Below are 24589 nucleotides of genomic sequence, written 5' to 3' on the forward strand. Positions count from 1 at the left end.
TAAAATGTGTCATGCTTTTATTTTTGATAATGAAATGAAATGATAATCAAAGATAACATTCTTACAATAAAGTTTTTAAGAGTATTACCAATTCTGTTTTTCCAAAAAAAATAACTGAGTTGCAAGAGGGATTTTAGATTAACACTACAGAGAATCAATATCTAATTTTTTTCAGCCCAGTCCTCAGAAGAAAATGTTGCCATTGTATGTTTCTGCAAATCACGTGTTACATTTTTACATTTTGTGAGTATCATTTATACGTTTCTAAAGCGACGCTCTGATTACATGTATATAAGCTGAGTTTGTCATCGGGCTGCAGACCATTGTTCAAGACCAACAAACAACAAAACTGGTCACTTTTTAGGGAGACATTGGTGCCAACAAAACCGGGTATTTTAAGCCAAAACATCTTTTCCTCTTTGCCTAAACCTAAACACGTTAACCACAGCACTGTTGAAAGTAAAAAGTTGAAAGAAAGGAAAGTTTCAATGGGTCTGCTACATCAGTGGGCCCCAAGTGGTGGCTCGCGGTCCAAAAGTAGGTCGCAGATCTATTCTGAATGGACCACATGTGACTCTGAAACATGTCAAGTTTGTACAAACACACTTGATTTTTAACTACAGTGAATTTCTGGCACAGAGCTTTTATTTTGAAGTGCTGTTTCCTGCTATAGAATGAGTGATTAATGGTTAACCGCTTAACAGAGACAGCAAACGAGCTCAATGACATGGCCAAACACAAGTATGGCCCTAAATGTATTAAACTGTGTGGACCTTGAACTAATGACTAAGGAGAAATCTGGACCCCAGGGCTGCACCAGTTGGGAACCACTGTAGCACATAAGAATGTACACATAAATGTAAAGTAATATTTGGCTACATAACCATAGTTTGCAGAAATGTACAATACTAACATTTATTCTGGCGATTGGGCTGATTTTTTCATCACTCTTAAGCACAAAAAAAGCACAAATGTCTACCATTATCTACGTTAACTTGAACCTAAGTAGAAACCCATGTGCACACAGAAGGTAGGATGAGCTATCAGATAGTATGTTGGAGGTAAAGAGGGAGGGGTGAGGGAGAGACGCAGTTGTCATAAAAGAGCTGAAGGTTCTGGTCAACATCAAGATTATTTTTCAGAAAGATCTCAAGCTCCAGCACTGGCATCTCATTCACACTGTTGCCCTCTCTGGCATTTTTGGCCAAGGCTCCATAAGACGGGAAGCGGATGCGAACATCATGGGGTGCGTTCCGGTCATAGTCAGTGCAGCAGTAAGCGGACCACACATCTTCGGGGATGGCCACGCGGTCTTGGTTGTTTCTGCGGATCATGTTGCCCCTGGTTGTCACTCCGGTCACGATGTAGGCCGTGCCCCGGCAGAAGTTGTTGAGGCGGACCCGGATCCGCTCCTCATACTCACGCCAAGGCCCGATGTTGAACTCGCGTATCTCTGGGACCACGTTGGTTAGAGTGTAGGTGGCAGCACGGTCGTGGGGCGTGGATTGGTGCTGGTCCGGGTTCAGGTGACCTCTCTCATACAAGACCACATCAGAGTAGTCATCCAGGACCGCCTGGCTGTCCTCAAACTTCATGTGGAGGTAGCCAGTAGGGAAGGGCTGCATGTTTCCATTCCCATCAACTTCTGCCAGCTGGGGAGACAAAAGAGCACTTAGAGTAGAGTTCTTTTTATATACTGGGAAACAATACAAAGCCAATAATGTCTGTGAGGCCTCTTTGTATCTGGAGTAGACCTATCGGCTATTTCAGCAGCTGGCATCCTCTTTGAAAGAGAGTTTATAGTTTTTTGTGAGCTACCTGGTTAAACAATGGTTAAAAATGAATAGGAGATCCTTTATGAATAAAGCATTTTTTACAAACAAACTTGAACTACTACACAAAGACAAGTCTCTGACCTGTGGCTCATACATCCAGGGGTAGTCCACACGTCTGTCTCCTTCTGTTTTCTTGAAAGTATAAGCTGAGTAAACTGGAATCCGCTTCTGGGGGTCGTACAGGGTCACATAGCGAGGTCTGTCAGCGTAACGTTGGCAGATCCTCTTCAGTTTGGTGTCGGTGAACCCGCGTGGTGGTGTCCCCATGTACAGGGAGTCCTTGCATCTCTCTACGTGATTAAAATCTAGAACAACTGTTGCTGACATTAGAGGCAAAAAACAGCCCAGCAAAGGAACAAAAAGGGAAGCTGGTGACAAATTCATGATCCGATCTGTCTCCTCAGTGTGTGCTATATTGAAGCTTCTGGAAAGCAATGGCAGAGAGGGTTTGCAGTTATGATTATGACAAATCAGATATGCAAAGCAAGAGTGCGAGCAAGACCGGCCTCATGACACATGTGGGCGTGGATGTTCAGGTCATTGCTTTAACCTAGGAATCTGCTGAATGCTGTGTTAAATGTTAGTTGTTCTTTTTCTTTTTAAGTTAAGCTACTGTAACAAACTTATGGATCCAGTGAGGTTGCGTCCATCATCTCCTCTGGCCTTAAGTGACAGGTTTGTCCGCAGTGAGTTCTTAATGAGGTTATGGTTTGACCTTTGAGATAGAGGCCATTCTATTATACTAATGGTGCCATCAAATGATGAGGCAACACGATACTGGATCATTGAGTCCCCAAGGGGTGCAGACAGTGCTGTCAAATGTCAAATTTTCAGCATGTCATTACTTTACATATTCACCTTAATGCCTCGAGTTATTCAGGACCAGCAAACCTAATCTGAAAAACTTGTGAAGGCTTTAATTTGAAGGCTTTAAATCCAAACCACTTGCCAAAATAATTTCCCCCTGCAAAAACATTTTGGCCTTGCAGGATCCCGTTGCTTCCTGCTCACAACTCACTCTCAAAGAGTTAGGTGATGTAATACAGGGACACTGAAATGGGACATTCAGAGACGTGCTATCAATGTCATAGTAAAATGCAAAACTGTCTAATCTGTTTTAGCAATGAACAAAAGGTCCTCAGTGAGCAGTATGCTTCAGAGGTACTATGCTGCTCGACATGAATGGTGAAGATAAAGTTTAACTACGCCACAGCGACAGAGACCAAACATGCACAGTAATCAAAGACAAAGTTGAATTGTATATAAACCAAATGTGAAGATAATGATGAATTTCAATAAGCAAAATAAGAAAATAACCCAGTGCTCCATTGAAACTGAAGAAACTTCATCTCCCATGAAGTAGAATGAGTTATTTCATAGCAAATGGCTCAATGTTCTGCCAAAATGGGTGCTTGACTTATTCTGGCAGCTCACTGTGTACAGAGCAATTAATCCATCTGAAAGTCTCTTCCTGTCTCCAAAGTTTTTTTGTCTTGAGTCCTTCATGACAGCTTGGACACATTATGCAAATTCTTTATCTTTATGGGTGCACAGTTTTCTCTTTCCAGTGCTGCAGGGGACACTTGGATGTTTTCTTTGCAAGTATCATTTGATAACAACATGCCATGTGGCTCAGTGGTTGCACTGACAGAGGGGTAACTGACTGATCCACTCATCAGCCACGTGTCCTGACACTGTCCTTGAGGTCATTACACATGCCCTGGGATTATCATCTCAGTTAGTGATGCCCAACCAGGGTTTCTCAAACCCTACAGGGGCACGTCTTCACATGCTAGGGGGTAGGTGGAAAGATTGTGGAGTAGCTCAAGTAATAACGAGGGCAAAAAGGGAGAGGAAGGGGAGAGAAAAAGAAATATGCTCATTTGGGTCATATTGAGTACCTGAACACCCCGGAGTATTCATTCACACTTAGCTGAAATTAATGACTAAACACTTGAATAGCAGCCCAATCACCAGAATAAAATGTTAGCATTGTGCATTTCTGCAAACCATGGATACATTACACATTTTTATGCTTTATAATATCATATCAACATTTCTGAAGTGAGGTAGTTTATGAGCGGACTGTCACCAGTAGGTGGAAGGGATGGTGGATGGCATGTCACCTATAGGCAAAACACCTACCAAGCTGCAGACCAACAAACAACACAAGCGATTGGTTTTTAGTGAGTCATCAGTGTGTTTTCTGCCAGGAAAGTGCCACTAAAAGCTTTTGTTTTTACTGAGACATCAATGCATTTCTAGCTTGGATTGTGCCATCAAAACAAGATCTGTTAACCACAGTGTTGTTGAACTGTGAGGAAACACAGAAGTTTCAACATATCCGCTATAATATACAAATTTAAAATGTGGCTTGCCAATATGCACAATGCCAACATTTATTCTGGCAATCGGATTAGAAATAGCTTGCCAAAAGCAGGTGATAAACTACAATCACATCACACTAGTTTTAGCCTCTTTAAATTGGCTACCTGTCTGTTTAAGATTGATTGTAAGATCTTATTAATTACCTTTAAGGCTCTTTACGGCCTGGCTCTAATTTATATTTCAGACCTTTCATCCCTTATGAAACTTTGCAAGGTTTGCGATCCTTGGACAGTGGTCTTTTTGTCTGTTCCAGAGTCCAGGCTAAAGAGTAAAGGGGACTGAGCCTTTGCAAGCAGCACCCTGATGCTCTGAACAGCCTGCCAGAGGAAATAGGATTGTCTCACTCAGTGTTTTCATTTAAGTCAGTCCTACAAACATACTTTGATCAGAAAGCATATCCTGATTTCATATGAGCTGTCTGCCTATTTTATTGCTATCTTATTGATTTTTTTTATTTCTTGTTCATTTTTCTTGGTTTAAGTTTTGGCCTTCTTGTGGTTTATCTTTTATCTTGGTGACACTATGACATTTTGGTTCATTTTAGTGTGTTTAATTTTACTGTAAAGCACTGTTTTGAAAGGTGCTATATATAAGTATCATAACAATATCCACTTCTATAATCAATAGAGTTACATAACAACTTGATGGACGGTGTTAATGAAGGAGCATGTGAGCTCATGTAACAGGGCTGTGTCAGAAGAGACTGGGAAGCACCTTTCTAAATATCTGAAATATAAAGGAAATAAACTGTGCTGCATATCAATGGATGGGCTGTCTGGTGCTGAGCTACAGTATACTGCCCTCTTCTCAAGTCGCTCTTATGCAAATGGAAACTGTTTGTCAGATTAGCTGGAGCAACAATCCCTCACTGCCCTAATAAGTCAATTTGAGTGACTGAGTGTGGTTATTCATCGAGGGACCAGCTTGCCTCTCTGATCTAATCCTGAGTTATGACAATCATAACTTATGTAGCTGGGGCTGATGATGCAGTTATGTGAACAGACATTTTTCAGCTGTCAGCATTTTTACCAATTAGAATTATAAATTCAGACCAAGTGCAGTCACGGTTCAGCTGCTCTCTGCTGCTTCATCAGTGGAGGAGGGAGAGCATTTTGCTGCTGCTGTGTTTAATGTTAGCACTACCTTAGAAGAAAATGTAATTACTGGTCACGATTTGTTCAAACAGTGGTTATCAATGTGAGTCATGGGGGCAGCACTTTAGGGTATGATTTTAAATATGACAAAAATCATACCTTCATCTGTTTATTTGTTTCTCTGAGTAAATTTCTGTAATCCTCAATACAAAGTTCTTTATAAACATTGTTATAATATATCCCACAATTCCATATTTTTCAGACTGGAGTGGAAAAGTCAAATTTAATGACCTGTCAGTTCAAAGACACGTCCAGCTGACCTGGAATAAATCCATTAGACATGTAAGTATGTTTTAGGCTGTTAGATGATTTAATGAATGATTAATTGACCCTGGTAAGTAGCTAGTGATTGTAAAAATGATAATATGACAATTGAATATAATTCATACTCAAGATATTTTACCAATTCTACTGCATTTTTCAGCACCCACATGGCTGCCAGCTGCCATATGGATACTTCACATACTGCACGTGCACAAAATCCAGGAAGTCATCATGCAGTAATACATGTCCCCCACTTAGAGGCAGTGTAGGCTTGATTGTTGCTTGTTTCCATTCCCTCTTCCTTGATGATAAATGCATAAAAATACAGATAAAACTTTTTAAAAAAAAAAAAATCCAACAACAGCATTTGTCATGTCTGTTGACTAAGAATTGTGATACACACCATAATTGTCATTTTTAATGTTTTTTTAGCATGAATCTTATTGTTTTTATGTCAGAGAGGTCCTCTTCACTGACAGGTGTACAGTGAGGTTATACAGTATTGTGTTGTTTCTGCTATGTAGGTTAAAGTAATATCTTTCAGTTTTGAAAATTCTGCTCAATGTTTCTCAGAATTTAACATGAATCATTTTATGAATTTGTATTAAATATATTATGTAACTTTTTCACATTAAAATGCCTAAAAACAACTAAACTAATATCATATATTTTGTTGTATTCTTACATGATCTGAAATGTTTCCAACAGTGCTTAAACCCAGAGAAATCTGTCATTTTAATCAAGGACACGGTCTGTGTCATTTGGTCGCTGTCACCTGTCAGTGGCTTCATATCCCCTTTGCGCATGCGTCAGGGTTGTGGTTGTATGAAAGAAGCTGTCATAAAATTACTTTTTATCCAGTTTCAAGCCACATTTTTATGATAAACATTTTAGATCTTGGTCACTTTTTACTAGCCTATATATTTTAATGGGATGAAGGATTTTAAGTTGGACATCTGGAAGTTATTATCAGAGAAACACAGAGCTAACATTAGAAGCAAATCAGCTCAAGGCCCTGCTGTGCTGAACAGCATCAGAGAAACACTGATCTGTAACATGAAACTGCTTTATTCAGTGTTTTAGTGGGTTAAATCACCTGGTCTATTTGTTTTGGAGAAGAAGAGACCTCTGCGGATAATTCAGCTACCAGTAAAAACCTCCTGGACAATGAACACTGAAGGAATCCTAAACTCAGTTGGAAACTGACTGCAATGAAAGCATTGCTCTGTCTTTTGGCATTGTGTTGACGGAGCAATCCCTAACAGCAGAAAATTATATATTATACATTTAAAGGAACAGTGTGTAGGATTTAGTGTCATCTAATGGTGAGGTTTGCAGAATACAACCTGCTGAAACTTCTCCCATGTGCCAAGCATTAACTCCTGTTTCTACCTGGCGTGAAATTATGCGCAGAGGTCTCTTCCTCTCCAAAACAAACAGAATGACTGAAATTAATTAATTAAAACTAGCAAAAACACTGAATAAAGCAGTTTAATGGCTAATAACTACGGTTCCTGACATAAAAATGCAAATGGCTCTATTTTGAGTCAGTGTTTGGTTTGTCTGTTCCAGGCTACTGTAGAAACATGGCGGTGCAACATGGCAAACTCTGTGTACAAGGACCCATTTCCTAGCCAACATTTGTATGTGGAGTTCATGTGGGCTGTAAATGGACTGAAAATGGGCCCTGTATAAGACTGTCCACGGGTTTCACATTGGCCCCACGCCAATTGCCCACATTGGTGGATTTACACAAGTGGGGAATTGGTAAGATGCACATTTTGGGCCCATTCCCACTTGGTACCAAGGTAGCCCTCGCATAACCCATGTGAGGGCCAACTTGTGTAACCCCACCCATATAGTGCCCATTTTTCAGCCCATTTACCACCCACATGGGCCCCATATAGGCCTACAAATGCTGGCTGGGTATGTAAATATAAGCAGGTTAATCTAAAACATAACAACTGTTATTTTCAGGTAATCATACACTAAAGAGAGCATATTTAGTCTGCCTAGGTAACCCCCTGAATTCTACACTCTTAAGTCGACTAAATTTTATCTTCTAGTTTTGGGCCGCTGGGTTTTTCCTTTTCCTTTCTTAATGTTTATGTTGCCTTGTGTCAGTCAGTTTAACATAGGGTTTTATCAGTGCTGTATTTTGTCAGAATATGAGTCAATTATTGGTTAAACAAAAACACATTTGTTACTTATTCAATTGTTGTTACATTACATTTGTGTTTAACGATATAACTTTTGCTTAAATTCACATTAGTATTATATCTATAACTGCTTCTTAAGTCCATGGGTGGCATTTTGTAAAACATTTGCTGTATCATTACATGACAGCTTTTTGTTTTTTCCCTAGTAACTTTCCAGACAGACCAGATGCTTCCTTCACACTGAGCTACAGGAGACAGTTTGTGGGCCTTCACTGAGCCACCAGGGGGCACAATTTAGCAGCTATTCCAGCCTATGAAGCTGTCCCTTCTTAGTTCTGCACCAAAGCCTTCTGATTGGCCCAAATACCCACATGGCTCCCGCATTGACCAATAGCGTTTGGGTTGATCGGGGGCTGTTGCTAAGGCACTTGAGAGGTAAAAAACCTGTCAGCGGGCTGCTTCCACCATTTCACTCTCACACTCGTCTGGCTCCTCATCAGCGCTGCCTCCGTCTCTACCTCTCAGCGTGCACTCAGGCACCGGCAGCTCTGCCTGCTTTTTATTGGTCGCTGATGGGTGGAGAAAAAAAAGCAGAGGGGGTGAGTGGAGGGGGTTTTGCATCCCGAGCCACAAAGTGTAGGCCCTCCCTCGTGAACCTGGAGCCGTAGCCCCACCTCCCCCCTGCTTCTCCTGTCACTTGACATTTGAGCTCAGCCAACACTCGCAGCCCCTCTGTCACAGTTTCACTCAAATTCATCCAAAGACACCTGGGCAAACAGCTCCAGCATGAGCCCCAAAAAGTGGGATATACCATTGTGCATATATTTGAATTTGATGTGTTATGATCTAGTGACCCTTTAGGGACTGTTAGTTACTAGAGGGAAGGAGGTGTTGCAAAAAAAGCAAAGGCACTCCAAATCATTTTTTAAACATTAGGAAGAGAGATGTGTTTTTGATTTGGCATAGGGAGGGGGCGTTCAACTTTAAATGGGTGTATTTTGTATTTATTTTAAACATCATCAGAACACTAAAACCCTCAAGTGGGTTTTAAAGGTATGTTTTCTTTAAAAATCCCCCAAGTCACACCATTTATCATGGCAAGAAATGGTGAAATATGGTTATTTATGGTGAAAGGAGGGTCATAAAATACATGTAGCTACAGGGAGGATCATGATTTAAGAAAGAAACATTACACTCCAGCCACCCCTACTCTGATAAGTAAAGTACAGTCCCTTCATGAAGCCATTAATATCCTATTTTTTCTATATGAGGAAAATGTGTCAACCACTCTGCAAAAAAACATGTCTGTATGAGCTCCAGAAGATTATTTTTACAGCTGTGGAGAAATTTCAAATACCTCCTCTACTGTACTGGCCACGTTCCAACTCTCACTTGCTCTCACACACACACACACACACACACACACACACACACACACACACACATTGTATAGGCAATACACACACCTACACACACAGAGGAAGAGGGAAATAAAGAGCCCCTCCAATGCCTCTGTCTGCTGTTTCTCCCCTCCTCCTGCCTCTTTCAGCTCGATGCAAAATGTGATAGATAAGATCCCCCCTCTCATTGGCTGGTGCCCGTGATTGGCAGCTCTTGGGCCCGCCCCCGTCGCTCTCGGTACATGGATCGGTCTGCTCGGAGAGCCCAAGCATCAGAGAGTGGAGTGGAAACAGGAAGAGGAGGAGAGGGGAAGAAAGAAGACAGAGGAGAGGATCGAGGTGGAGAGGAGTGAAAGGGAGGAAAAGGGGAGCAGAGGGGGTGTGTGGACCAAAGAGAGAGAAGACAGAAAAAGAAAAAGGTAAAAGAATAGAGGAGCAGCTGTATGTGCTATTTGCTTATGGCTGAGTGTAAATACAATACATGCATTGTGCTGTGTGGAAGAAGTGGGAGCTGGTATTGCTGTTAGTCTTGTGTGTGTGTGTGTGTGTGTGTGTGTGTGTGTGTGTGTGTGTGCGTGTGTGTGTGCGTGCGTGCGTGCGTGCGTGTGCGTGTGCATTTGTGTGTATTCTCTGTGTGTCATTGTTCTGAACAATCTGTCTTGGCAGAACATACTGCAGTGTGTGTGTGTGTGTGTGTGTGTGTGTGTGTGTCTGCAGACTGCTGCACATTCATGCATGAAGCTCACACGCACACACACCACACACACATATATATGCACACGTACAGTGCTCACGTGCAGACACAGTGCAGGAGCAGAAATGTGAAATGATGAATGTAGTGAAGGGAGACTGTTGCGGTTACACTCAGCTCTGTGGAACATTTAACTGTTGAATATCAGTGTGTGTGTGTGTGTGTGTGTGTGTATGTGGGAGGTGTACAGTAGTAAAGAGGCTACAGTGTCACCAAGCGTGATGATTAATGTTCATTTACAGTGTCTAAACTGTGTCACAGAAGTACTCAGCTCCGCTGAAAGTTCAGCTCAGACCTGCTGAGCGCTTTTGGCTTTGTTGGGTTTTTATCAAATAATTGTGTCAAATATTTGACACACTTTTGTTTAAAATAGAATAAACAAAAGGTAACAGGGGTTACTGTCCAAAGTACACCATGAACCCGATGTATGCTTCCAGTCAATGTGATTGCCGGCTTAGGTAACCACCTGGATGTGCTATTCTAGGTTACCATTCCTCGCACCAGCCAGCTGTCTGACACTCACTCGCACATGTGCATCCAGTGTCGTTTTCAAACCTGTTAACCTGCCTCATTGTCTTTGTTCACAAAAAGCTGTACAGTTTTTGCATTGTTTGCAAAAGACACCCCTCTTTCTTGTTCTTGACCTTGCCTTGGTACATTCCAGTACCCCTCAGAGGGGCTGTGCTTTATGGAGCATACACCAGGAGAAGCTGCTGTTACAGAGAGGGAGAAGGGGATAGAGCCGAGGGAAGCGGGGCTGCAGGGATGTTATTTTTAGAAATGTGATTGATATTCGGCTCATACTGTACGTTCTGTCTCTGTGATCGTGACGCTATTTTCAGGCCTGAATCCAATAAAATCATATATGTGCATGTGCTCAGGGAGAGCTGTCTGTCCAGAGTCTGTCTGTCTGTCTGTCTGTCTGTCTGTGTTGTCTGTCTGTCTGTCTGTATGCATGTTGTCTCCATCTGTTCTCTCTCCATGTCTCTGCTCCTGGTGTTTGCTAGGAGCCACCAGAGACAGGCCTGGTCTGCAGCCCATCCTTCCTTTTATGGTATAGGATCACTATCCTTACTACTTACACACACACACACACACACACACACACACACACACACACACACACACACACACACACATGCATGCAGAAAGTCTCTGCAAGAGATGCACATCTGCAGTGGTTCACTGCAGCTAGCAAGCAGCAGAGTGTGAGGTATGCAAGAATGTGACACACTGTTGGTTTGTCCAAATGAGGACACAAATTGGAGTGTATTTGCAGCAGTGTTCTACTAAACAGTGAATATTTTCATTCAGCAGATAGGGCAGCTAAAGGTTGCAGACATCTGAAGAGAGAACAGAGGATAGAAATGTGGAAGTATACATTCAATCCTATGGACTTCCACCATTTCACCCCCCTCTCACACTCACATGCAATCGCTCCCCTCCTTGCTGGAGGCCTTGCTCCCAGCTCTGGACTAAATGATATCATCGGTTGCCAGGGATACAAGGGACACAGCATGTAGAGAAAAGGGAGGGTGAGGCATAGGCAGAGCCATACACATAGCCTGAAAGAGAAAGGAAGAGGCTGGGATATTGGGTATCAAGGAAGAAAAGGAGCCTTGTTCAAACAAGTAGTGAAGGTAGCAAAGGGCAGGGCCATGAAGAGGAAAGATTGGAAAAAAGAAAGCCTGTCAGCCTGTCAGAGGTTACTGGCCCATCCTTCCTCTCCCATCTCATTTCATTCTCCTCCTTTGTCTCCAGAGGGTCAGGTTTGCAACAGTGCAAATGTGTGTGAAAGCAAGTGTTGTAGGAAATGAGAGACAATAGATAGAAAGGAAGAGAATGGCACTAATGGAGGAGAGATGCTGCCCTCGATTTGAGACAATAAAACCTTCCTGTCTTGTACATCTGTGTACCAACTGACTATGGCATTTCCTCACTCCCACTACTATGTGTGTCTGTGTGTTTGCCAGCTAGTGGAGGATGTCTATTTAAAGGGATCGGAGACCGCACGGGTCTGCTGTTCTGCTATTCCTGACTGACAGCATCATCGAATTTGGACCAGATTCTGTCCCCTCCCCCTTTTCTTTCAGTGCTTGTTGCAAGGTAAGACTGGTGACAGAGATGCACGTGCACAAACGCACACACAAGTACATGTCTCAAATCTACACTTAGCAGAAAGGATTGTTGGGATTGTGAGAGGTTAGACAGCCAAATAGAGGGTTTCAGCAGAGACATGGATGGATGCATGGCTATCCGTCTGTGGTGACAGAGAGATGACTGGGGTTTCCTTGGTGACAACAAGAGGGGGGGAGGGAGGAAGCAGACTGAGGGGTGCAGACAGGAAGTTTAACCCACCAGCAGGTGTCAACTGATTACCCACTAGTATAACACATTTAAGGGGACCTATTTTGTGCCTTACATATAGTGTCACAGTAAAGAATGATCATTTTTAATGTGGCCAAAGTTTACTTAAACGTGTGTAGAAGTATCCCTTCTGAGCAAAAAGCTCAGGTTTCCTCCTGTTCTGAACACTATGTTCCAACAGTTTTTTGTACTCTGGCTACAGTATGACATCATAGTGTGCCGGATTTCTCCACATGGTCATCTGTTCCAGGCATGCTACTGTACTCAAGTGTTTACATTATGTAGCCTACACTGCTACAGGAGGCTACATGCTAACATCAAGTAAAAAATGTAAACTTGGTTGCTGATGTTGTAAAATCCTCCCTGATTTTGGATCATATACCTGTTGGAACATGCTCGTTTGTGCTTTGAAGCTTTTATTAAAGATTTTCCACAGCATTAAGTGCAGCCACAGGTGTTTTTGAACAAACGAGCGTGCATCACACTGCTTAGCAAGAGCATCGTTCTCATCACACAAAAAATAGCGCTAACAAAACAGCGGGTGACATGGCAAGCTGTTGTGCTGCACGGATTGAAAAAATAAACTGATCGGCAAAAGAATGATTGACCCACACTTTAAGGAAATGATGTGTAGTTGCTTTTGGGTAAAATACAGGCAGCGCTAACGGCGATACTATTTGAACCTTGTCTGTAACATTACACAAGAAAATATAGCTGTGAAAAGGTAGAACTGGACACCAGGATCAGATGATCGTATTTGCAGTACACATTTTATTTCAGGTAAGTTACATCAGCCAACAAATTAATAAGAATTAACTCACATTAAAGTGATCTTTTACTTTAAAGGGAAAATTTAAGATGTTTTACATCTATAACGTTAGTTGGCTGCAGACATTTTAAGCGAGCTAGTGTTGCCAGAAAGCTGTCTAACGATAAGTTATGTAATGGCTCCCTATAAAATTTAACATTAGTGAGATCCACAGACTAAGCTGGCCAGGTTGTGCATACTAATGTAAGACATTATTAAAGTTATTGCACAGCTTTCTGGCAACTTTAACCAGCTTAACATTTTTGCAACCAACTTTACTCAACAACACAGACCAATGTCATTGATAAAGACATCTCAAATTTTCACTTTAAAGAAAATGATTGATGTTGATTGTGGTTCATTTGCAAGCTGTTGTTACTTGCAATGAAATGTGTATGTTACCGCAAATACGATCATCAGCTCTCAGTGTCCAGGTTTTTCTTTTCACAGCTGATACCCATGTGTATTTTCTTTCATGGTGATGTTTAGGAGGACATCTGTGCCACGGTATTCTGCTACCCATCTCCCATCTATTTGTACACTGTATTAGCACACAAGATTGCACGATGGTTACAGAGCTGATCTTGTATTTGTTTGTGTACTGAGCAGGTTCAAATAGTATTGTCCTTTGTGCTGCCTTTGTTTTTGCCCAACAGCAACTATGTGTCGTCACTGTGACATCAGCTCAGTTGCTCCTAATTCTTGTCTGCAAATACACTGCTAATGTACATGTAGCTACTTGCTAACTTCAGGGAAACATGTAAACTTAGTTGGCGCTGTTGAAAATTTCCTCCCAATTTTGGATCATATTCCTGCTGGAATATGTCCAGTTGTGTTTAGAAGCTTTTATTTGGATTTTTTCTTGATAGAAAGTTGCGCTATTCTCCGTTACAGTTACTCCCCTGCTGCAAGTACACTGCAAATGTAGATTTAGCTACATGCTAGCATTGGGGATTTGAAAGGAGTTTGAAAAGACAGGTGCTAAAACAGAGGGACTCACAAAGGGCCAATGCTGGTGTAGCACAGATAGTATGAGGAAAATAAAGTGATTTTTGACCATTAAAGCCTGTAAACATGTTCTACTAGAAACCTTAAAAACAGAACCTGAAAATGAGCATAAAGGGTCCTCTTCTTTTCTCATTTTGCAAAGCACCATGCAAAAACAAAGCCAGGGACAAAATTGTAACATTGTCACATTTAACACACTTTTAAACACACCCTTATACTATACTTTTTGCATTGCATGTTTTTCTCTTAAACTTACCTCACTGCGAAGCAGAGTGTATACCCAACGACAGCAACTTAACCTCTTTTGCACATGACATCATTTGGCCTCAGAGCTCAATTCCAGATGTCTCAAATTAACCCTGCACAGATGGATTTAATATAGGAAGCACAGAGCCATTGTTGTGTGGAGTCAAATTTAAGCTGCTGCTGACTGAAAGCTCCCCCTACAACACCGTACTGTACTGTACTAACAGTGTGTCCCAGCAGTGTGCAACAGGGAGGGTCCACAGCAGATGGTTTATCCACTGTCTGTGTAATGTTGCTCAAATACCAGCAGGCTCAGGGTTAAAACCTGATAAAGCGCCTTTATTTGTCAAAGAGATGGGAAAATTGCAACACTTGTGTCTGAAAATGTTGTAACACAAACAGTAAAACAAGAATTAAGCACCCAGTGACGGTGATGTGACACAAGAGGTGCCATTCTGGGCCACAAACAGGCGAGTCTTAGCATAAAGTTACACAATCAAGATCCCAAGCAAAGAAAGCTTTGATGCAAATGATGAAGAGGTTATTTCAGTTAGCGGAGAAGCTCAGAAAGCTGGTCTGTCAAAAAGCAGATTTTAGTGGAACAGGAGGTGATGTGAGGATTAGTGTGGATATAACCAGACATGCTGTGTCCATTGTACAGCTTTATCTAGCAACTAGTGGTATACAGCGCATGTTAGGATAAAGGCATGCAGTCTTCATTTATCTTAGCGGTGAACATTGTATGTACATAAAGGCCTTTTGTGTCTTCTTTCTACTCTGAAAATAAATTGACTCTAAAAAGCCTAAAGCCACAGCAGTCTGGCTTCAGTTGCTCTAGCAACTGCTAGGAAATGGACTCTTGAAGAGGCTGCTCACTTAGCTCACTCGGCGCTCACAGAAAGGTTGTTACACATCTGCTTACTACAGTCTTACTACCAAAAAAGCTGTATGGAACAAACTTGTAAAATGCACCACAAAGGGAAGTGGTAAAATGTTGCACAGCAGCTCGTCATAGTATTTATAAATAGCTGTCGGAAATGCATATAGAGGTGCAACCTATCAGTAGTGCAGCAATGCTCTCTTCAGCATGCATAGTTGATCTTTACAAGGTCAGCTTATTTCAACACATCATCAAACTCTGCTGAAGTGTTTGGTAGCAGCAGTGGAGACAGTATGACCTTTTTTTCTGCCCCTTGGTCAAATAAATGACTATATTCAACAGTTTTATTTTAATCAAAGGGAAAAAAACAATAAAAATGGAAATATGCAGAATATCTAGAGGAGAATAAGGGTTAGAAATTGCGATTGGACAGTAAGTGAATGACTTGAAATTCTGTTGAGACACAAGCAGCCAAACACCTGACCTCCAGAGCTCACTGTGCCTGTGAAAGTTGAGGCAAATGAAAAGAAGAAGCAAAGGTCTACTGAAGCAGCAGAGGATGATGATGAACTGTGAGACAGGGTGGAAGATGGGTACTGTTGCTCTGAGTCCTGTCAGAGAAATAAAGAATCAGGGCTTTTAGTGTAGGCTGAGGAAAATACTACAACAGCCTGCCCTGTTTTTGCCTCTCTGCTTTTCTTTGTTCTGAAAGTGGGGTTGCCATGGCCTTTCGTCTTAGTGCCATGGTTTTTTTGGGTTTTTTTTTGTATCATTGGATGGCCACGAGCTGTGGTGTCTGCTGGGCAGCAGTGATTAGAGAGAGGCTGAATGCACAATGCAGCTCTGGCTAACTGATGATAGGACCGCTGAACAGATACAGTGCAGCAGAAAATACAGCATGAGGAAACAAAATGTACTAGATACACTAAATGAGACTTGGTGCCAGAACAAAAGCAATGGTTGTATAGACACTGATGTTTCTCTGCTCTCAGGTGTGAAGTGGAGGGCCTCCCAAACACAGACCAAGACTGGTAACCACTGTTTCTATCTCTGTACTTTGTGGGTGTGTGTGAGTGTGCATGTGTGTATTTATGGCTGTTTACATGCAAACATGCACTGCCACAGTAGCATTTTATAGTATCACAGTAGTACTTACTGCCTTAAAGCATTTGTGTAAAGGTGTAGGTTATTATCAGCTGCACTGAGTGTGAGAACAAAGCTCAGCCGTTAGTTCAGATGTCACGCTTTGTAGTGTCACCAACCTCCAAATATATCTATGTGTGAGTGTAGTGTTTTTCGTCAGTGTTCAGCTGCTGCTGGAACTGGGTTTTACTCTACTGGATTACCAACTCAATTACCAGAATGGATGTTGGCATTGTACATTTCTGCAAACCACAGATGCGTTACATTTGTCATCTATTATGCAGGGGATACATTGAATCTTTATATGTCTGTCCGTTTCTAAAATGCTGTAGTAATGGTTATGTTTGGGCACAAAAACGACTTGGGTATATGGTTAGGAAAATTCATGTTTTAGATTAAAATTTTGGTGGGAAGGTCCCCACTGAAAACACAGTGTCTTGGTAAAACACAACCAGTTCTGGCGGCACTATTCCACCAGCAAATGCAGCAATGTTTCAGTAAAAAATACCCACTCATTTTGTTGCACTATTCCTGCTAGTAAAACAGCAACAGATCATTAAAAAACCAACCAGTTTTGTTGTTAGATATTCTTGAATAGTGGTCTGCAGCTTGGTGGGCATTTCACCAAGGTGTCACACCATCCACCGTCCAAGTCAGCTCACAGACATGTAATCAGAACGTCACTTAAGAAACGTTGACATGATACGAATGAAACATACAAATGTAACACATTTGTGATTTGCAGAAATGTGCAATGGCAACATTTTCCTCTGGTGACTGGGCTGTGATTACAGCGTAAACCTGTAGGCTTTTTTCAAATAATAAATGAGTGAATAAAGCAGTCCTCTTAATAAGCATTAAGGAACTAAAGCTTCAGTGGAGAACGCTGGTCATTGCCATTACATAAGCTAAGATGGGAGTGGTTGACACTGGCATGACATATCATATTTATTCATTTGTTCATTAATTTATTTATTTACCTAAAATCATAACACCATACGCAATAAACATCATTTGTGTTTCAGGCTGCATGTATCACCCAGCAGAGCTGTACTCTGGCCGTAACACGTGGGACTCCTATCCAGCTGGAGGACCTAACAGAGGACAATGGGCTCCTGTAAATGGTCACCCCTGGAGCCACACAGAAAGGTCAGCAGCGCCGTCACAACACTCACACACACTTAGTGTTTCTATAGTGTTATCTTTAAGTTCTAAAAGAACAGGTATATTCACAGGAGTACACATGTCATTTCACATGCGGTGGATATAACCTCTTATGTACTAACTGTACTATATAGTTTTCCTTTATTCACTGATCATACATCATGATTTTTACTCGTGAACACCAGCCAAGACCTCCAATAAGACTACACCAAGCTTCAGAGGAGTCAAAGTGGATATTGTTGGCTGTAACTCTTTAGAGAGCAGATACACTAGAAATGCCTTTAAAGCCTAGAGTGTTGGGGGAAAGAGTTGTCCGAAGCCTTCCTGACAATAATTGAAAGTCGGTGGGATTGGATAGTGGCACAACTTGAGGCTTGAACTTCCCCAGCAAGGGTCACTGCAGCAGGTGGGACTTCAGCCTTTGTTGTCTGGGCTGATTCGAGATAAGCACCACTTTAAGGGACTGACTGATTAACTGAACTGTGATGAGCATATTCATGAAAAGCTCTTACTCCAGCTGCAGCTGTGAGCGGGAGCCCATCTGCAGTTTAAACAAGAAAGACTCTGCTGAATGAAACTATAAGTTCTTCAGCTGAGAGAAGCCTCAATCTGACTATTCAGCTGCAGCAGCTGAGCGTGGCTCTGATGAATATGATTGTGTCTGCAGCTATGTGGTTTGGCAATAGTAATAATTGTGGCTCTGATAAAGAGGTGTGACACAAACACTAAACTGTAAATAATAAATTATATTTAAAAAATATGGCACTGACAGGTTTTGTCCTGAGCAACTTGCACTTAAAAATGTAATGTTCAAAAAACAGTACCAAAAAGTAATCCAATCCAGCTGAAAAATAAAGTCACAATCCTCCTTTCAAGGTCAAATTCAAGACTTCACTAAGCATGTTTTGATTTTAAAGGAATACTTCATCCACAAAATGATCATTCGTACATAAAAAACTTAATACATGTTATCTTGAATTCATGGGGAAAACTTGCACTTGCCTGCACAGTGAACAGAGAATCCAAAAAAGCTGAGCGTTCCTAATGAATTGAAGTAAACGGGGTCCACATTAACAACAGCAAAACTAAATCAAAACATCCATGTACAAAGTCTCACACAGCTCGTGCAGTGTAATCCAAGTCTTATTTATCCAGTCATACCCTCAGTACTTCCCAGGCACATGCATATTGGCTAAAACCTTAGTAATGAAAACAATGGATGAATAAAGAGAACTAGATTCCTGTTCATTTCTATGAAAGTGGCTCAGTGGCACATGAAGCCAAAATGGTTCAACTGCCCCTTATAAAATGGAAATAACTAAAAAAAAAAGGGAAATTAGTTATTTTGCACAGGTTGTAATCCTCAAAAAAAAATTATCCACTGATTTACAGACAGTTTTTCGTCTATTGTAAGTCAATAGGAAACGGTGTTTTTTGGGCCACAGGGCATCACCTTGGATTATACTGCACGGGTTGTGTGAGAGTTTGTAAGCAGATGTTTTGATTTAGTTTTACTGTTGTTAAATGTGTTTGATATGGTAACAATGACAATATAATAGTCTGCATGGGGTTATGTGATCCTTCAACCAAAAACGCTTTAATATCCAGCTATGCAAATAACTAAGTTAATTGCTACAAAAGAGGCTGTTTTTACCTCATAAGAAATAAAATGAACACCACTAATAAGAAATGCTCCTGAAGTAACATCTCATTTATACGTGCTGTAATCATCAACACAGATTACCATGACATTTAAGGGAAGTGTGCACATATAAAGCAAACAGTGGCAAAGAGAAGTCTGGTTCACCTGGTTTAACCTGACTTGTAGCCATATGCTCTTATGGGCTGTATGTTTTAAACTCTCAGCTGCATCATAGCCTTGAGACACTATAGAGTTTCTGTATGTTTTTGTCACAACAGATGCCAAGGAGGGCGCAATCAATCACATCATCCACCATCAAATCGTCTTTATAATAGGTGAGTAAAACAGTAGAAATATCATTTTGCAACTTATAGCACCGGAATTTATTTTCTTTATTTTCAGATTTTTAAATCAGTTGGATAGCCAGCTTTGCTAGTTCTGATTCCATCAGGGATATGAATATTTACTTGGTGTGTAAAGTCCAATTTGTGCCTGTCATGCTATGGCATCATTGTTTTGAACAGTTCTCGATAGTTGTTGCTTAGTTCAGTTGGTCTGTTTCTCAGGGGGGAGAGAACAGTCAACCATGTCCAGGATAAGGGGATCTCTAAGGGGCACAGACAGCCTCTACGTCTCTGGGATAGTAAAGAGCAGCCGTTTGAGGCCCAGAACTGGCACCACAACTCCACACGCTCATTCCACAACCGAGCTGGCACCAACAACGGCTATCTAACAGGACCAGGGGAGCGCTATGGAAACTGGGACAACAATGTCAGCAGCTCTGTGGTGAGACCTGCTGATCTGAAGCAATGTTACTTCCAAAGGAGTTCATATTGTTGATGGAACTAGAGGTGTGTCATCATTTGATTCTTTATGTCCTTTTTTCTCTTTTTTGTCTGTTAGCGTGGGGGTCCACGACTGCATCGCAACAACAGAGACCTCCAGTCCCCGCCGGAGAGATGGGCCCCCTCAGACTACCGCAGGAGCTTTCCTGACAGAATGATAAACAACAGACCAGGGGCCTGGAAACGGTCAGCCCTCCACCAGCGGCGGGACCAACTGCACCAGCACAGTCCACCTCCACCCCCTAGGGAAGAGTGTCTAGCCAAGAGAAGAAGAGACTCTGGCCCTGATCAGGTAAAGTTTGTTGACTCTGATTCCTTTGTTAGGTACAGCCTGTTTATCTGGCCCTTCATTTCTGTGCAATAGCACCACCCGTTGGTAAAATCCCATCTAGTGTGACAGGATGTTTCTGCTTCTCTGTTCAGTCATCTCATCCTGGATCAAGGCATTTACCTTTACTTGCCCACGCCCAATCACCACCTCGCCACCACCGCTGCAACCAAGACGACTGGAAGCCTCTTAATGACAGGGCGGGTCATTGCCACCACTCTGACCACAGGACCTCAACAACACAGCAACAGGTGAGCTTCTATAATCAGCACTAAAATAATTAATCTGAACAAACATTTGGATCACCGTTGATTTCCATCCCTGGTTCTGACATTTGTAGGAGACCTCTAAACTGCGAGCTGGAGGACATGGCTTCAGTAACAGTCACCTAGCGGCTCTAAACCAGAGTTGTGGCAGCAGACCGCAGCATCATGGAAGCAGGGGGAAGGTCGACCGGAAAATCTCGTCTTCACCAGCAGACCACACCCGTGTGCCTTACAGCCACCAAAACCATCATTACCACAATCAACGGCACACAGGCCATCCTAGGGCCCTACAGCACAACCTTCCGCTACACTCTCATGAGGAAAAGGACTCACGGAGCCATCACCACAAACAAAGCACAGTAAGAAGCAAACATTTAAATAGCATAAATATGATGAGTGTGTGATATTCTGTATCCAAATCAATACGGCCTAAATAATCAAGTGCACTGAACAAAAATTTGTAGATCAGAGAACTATTTTATGCAGACAAAAGACTTACTGCTCTCAAATTTTGTTCACAAATTTGTCACAGCATCATTACTACACAGGTGTGCCTCGGGATGGTCACAATAAAAGGCCACTCTAAAATGTGCAGTTTGATTACACTATACAATGCCACAGATGTCACAAGTTTTGAGGGAACATAACATTGGCATGCTGACTGCCGAAATGTCCACTAGAGCAGTTGTCCATGAACTGAATGTTCCTTTCGCTACCATAATGATATCTCTAATGTCATTTCTGAGAATTTGGCTGTACGTCCAGCCAGTCTGGATGTACCCCCCCCATTCCGTGGTTGTGCCTTATATTCTTAATGGTGAGGCTGCATAACGTAGCAATATTCCCGCCTTGAACAGACAGTGTAAAAGTGGCTATTGTGACCATTCAAAGGCACACCTGTGCAGCAATGCTTATTCAGCATCTTGATATACCACACCTGTCAGGTGGATGGATTACGTATGTTGGAGAAGGAGAAAGTGCTCACTGACACAGATTTTAACAAATTTGTGAACAAAGTTTGAGAGAGATGTATCTATTGAGTGCGGTTCTCAGAGCAAAAAATAAAAGTGTTGCATTTAAATTTTAGTACAGTGTATATGGAGATAAAAAACTTAAAAGCTGTTTATGCCAAGCCTAAGTTGCTACTATTATTATTTTTATCAATGTCAGTGTAACAGTACATGTAATTGAGCGTCCTATCCCTGAGCAAAAGTCTAAACAGTTGTAATGCTAACTCTGCAGGAACCTCAGCGCACTCATCAAAGGGACACTTCAAGAGATCGAGCCCACTCCAAGTCATCTGGTGCAGACTCTCCTCCCTACTCGTCCCTCCTCTGCAGTCCTAAAGATGGAGGTTCTACTGCCAGCAGTCCACGTGCTCCTTCCAGTCCCTCTTCATACACAGCAGCCAGTGGCAGAAAAGATCCATCAATCATTCATCAGTGCAGCCCTGGCCTCAGTGGACAGCAGAAACTCCAGGGAAGCCCTAATCACACCCCAAGACCTTTGTCTCTCACATCTCACGCTGGTTCAAAATCAAGGTTTTCGGATATCAAATATAGAAAGATCTCACAGCCCTTCTGCTCACGACAGTCTCCCCACAGCAGGTCAAGAGCAAACAAGCCTGAGAAGGAAATGGAGGAACACAAAAAAACTGATAAGGTGGTGAAAAAGGAGAGAGAGAGAAAGGGAGAAGTTCAGAAGGCAAACAGAAAGGGTGATGAGAGAAAGAGGCGGAAGAAAAAAGAGGAAAAAAAGTTGGCCGAGAAGAAAAGGAAGAGGGATAAAGCAGCAAAGAGGGAAAGGAAGTTAGGTTTGAAAAAAAGAGTAACTGAAAATGAAACATTTACTTCCATCCCTACTTTGAACTCTTCAGGAGAAGCCAGAATGAGTACAACTCTGTTTGCAGAGAATCAAGACCAGTCACCACACAAACACAAGCACAGAGACAGGGGCGAACGAGCGGAGAGGACACACAGGCCATCCACAAACACTCCTCGTCCCGGCTGCACCTCATTGCAGCCATCCTCGAAATCTGAAAATCACAAAATGCCCAAGAAGAACAGCAGTCCTTCCAGACTCCGTGTCAGGGAAGAGCTAGTACAGTCTCTTCCCAGGAACACCAGCCCTCACCAGACCAGCAGAAGGCCCACCATCGTGTCATCCCAATCAGATGAACATCCAAAAGCCAAGCCCGATGACACACTCCCCTCTGTTTTATTTAAAGCCTTAGCCCCTCTCAGTAGAGCATGTTCTATTAGCTTACAGCAGCCCATCTATAGCAAAGAAGGGGGGCAGGGAGGGGTTCTCAATGCCCCAGATCTACAACCTGTGGCTGTGATGGGAAATTTGAGAGAAATGGGAGACAACCTTGCAAATACTCCTCCTGTTCTCAGCTGGCAGGGCTCTCCAGTATCATCTGTGGGAGAAGATGAAGAGGAGCTAGAAAAAGGAGTGATAAGTAGACCTGTCCTCCAGCCCAGCCCCACCCAGTGCTTTTCTCCTCCTCCTGTCGACAGCGAGAGCATTGATGATATGAAAAAGGAGCCTTGTGAAGGCGCACTGGCTGATTATTCACACAATGGTGCATCTGAACTCTGCAATCTGCCTCTTGCAACAGAACAAGTTGTGGAGGAAGAAAAGGAAGAAGAGTTGGAAAGCAATGGAAAAACTGGCTCTCCTCTCCGAGAGCTTCGCCACCGTAAAACCGGTTTGGACGACGTCTTCAAGAGCCTTGCCACCTTTCTTGGGGGCCAAAGGATCACATGTCGAGGCGGTCCATTTGGGGGGCCTCCTGCTGGCACCACCAGAGGAGTAAAGTACTCTTCTTCTCTTGAATTGGGGCCAGAAATTCATGAGCATCAGGATTTCTCTCCCAAATCAGACCCTGCAGCATCCTCCAAACCTGGTAATCAGTCATCACCTCACACTACCTCAGACACACTTTTGACATCCCCCAGTCCAACTCATCTGAAGGAGCCTGTCACAGACACCCTGGCACAGGAGAATCCGGACGAAGTTGAGAACGACATAAAAGAGAACCAAGTGGGTAAGAATATGGAGATCCTTCCTGAGAGGACAGAGTCACCATTTTTGGATGGGTCACTGAGTGCAAAGCTGAGAGTGACCACAACACATACAGCCACTTTCACCAGCCTCATTACTGTCTCTACCAAGGAGGAGAGAGGACACAGCGAAGAGACAGCAAGCATAGGGACAGACAGAAAGAGAAAACAAAAGGCTAAGGATGGAGGGAGAGAGGGAGAGATCAAAATTAAGATAAGGGCAGAAAAAGGCAGTGTCATCTGTTCTAAAAACAAAGGGGATTTGGAAGAAAGGGATGTTTCATCCTCATTGCACGTCATCTCCAGGAAGTCACCCAAACCTTTCAACGATAGTACGAAGGGCCAGATTCCTCAGGGAAATCAAACCCCACGTGGCAAACACATCCGTAAAGAAACTGCAGATCTAGGGAATGCTGAGGTAAAGATAACAATGGAGAAGAAGGAAGATGTCAGTGAATTAGAACATAAGATATCCTCAGCAGCCGGAAACACAAATTCCAAGACCTCAAGCTCAGCGCCCACTGTAACAATCAATACATCCAAGTTATGTGTGTCTACACCAGCAAGTAAGCCTCCCTGCTCATCACCCCCAGTTGATCCGCTGAAACTGAAAGCATTGTCCATGGGCTTGTCTAAGGAACTGAAGATCCTTTTGATTAAAGTGGAGAGTGCTGGAAGACAAACATTCAACATATCAGAGGTGGAGGAGCAAAGAATCCCTCTATCCAAGATCAGTATCGACAACACAGGTGCTCAAGTGGTCAGATCTTGCAAGTGAGTGCTCTGACAACGATACTACTAGTCTGGGCGTGTCATTAAACTGTTTTGGTTCTCCATCTAAATTGTTCCTCTTCATGAGTTTTATCTTTTATTGCT

At 42.4% G+C, this 24589-nt stretch overlaps 2 protein-coding genes across 4 annotated transcripts in view; one reads left to right on the plus strand and one right to left on the minus strand.

The window, feature by feature from the left end:
* Nucleotides 1-2239, minus strand: LOC126387916 (endonuclease domain-containing 1 protein). The gene is made up of 2 exons (XM_050040693.1): nucleotides 1917-2239; nucleotides 1-1652 (listed from the first exon to the last, which is right to left on the minus strand). Exons 1-2 carry the CDS (start codon nucleotides 2217-2219, stop codon nucleotides 1044-1046), a joined length of 912 nt encoding a protein of 303 aa, XP_049896650.1. The 5' UTR covers nucleotides 2220-2239; the 3' UTR covers nucleotides 1-1043.
* Nucleotides 2240-9477: 7238 nt separating this feature from the next.
* The window catches only part of LOC126387699 (uncharacterized), a 29475-nt gene continuing 14363 nt past the window's right edge, over nucleotides 9478-24589 (plus strand). For 2 of the 3 annotated variants that reach the window (XR_007569703.1, XM_050040316.1), the window contains exons 1-10: nucleotides 9478-9619; nucleotides 11925-12057; nucleotides 16253-16291; nucleotides 17429-17552; nucleotides 19488-19544; nucleotides 19776-19995; nucleotides 20113-20346; nucleotides 20478-20633; nucleotides 20723-21007; nucleotides 21891-24487. Coding sequence is in view for 2 of the 3 variants with exons in the window: in XM_050040316.1 (XP_049896273.1) it covers nucleotides 17434-17552; nucleotides 19488-19544; nucleotides 19776-19995; nucleotides 20113-20346; nucleotides 20478-20633; nucleotides 20723-21007; nucleotides 21891-24487 (3668 nt within the window). In the remaining variant the exon portion in view is untranslated. The remainder of the gene's footprint in view (nucleotides 9620-11924; nucleotides 12058-16252; nucleotides 16292-17428; nucleotides 17553-19487; nucleotides 19545-19775; nucleotides 19996-20112; nucleotides 20347-20477; nucleotides 20634-20722; nucleotides 21008-21890; nucleotides 24488-24589) is intronic. The other variant, XM_050040317.1, reaches the window with a different exon arrangement.

The sequence above is a fragment of the Epinephelus moara genome, chromosome 3 (genome assembly GCF_006386435.1).
Source record: "Epinephelus moara isolate mb chromosome 3, YSFRI_EMoa_1.0, whole genome shotgun sequence".
NCBI classification, from domain to species: domain Eukaryota; kingdom Metazoa; phylum Chordata; class Actinopteri; order Perciformes; family Serranidae; genus Epinephelus; species Epinephelus moara.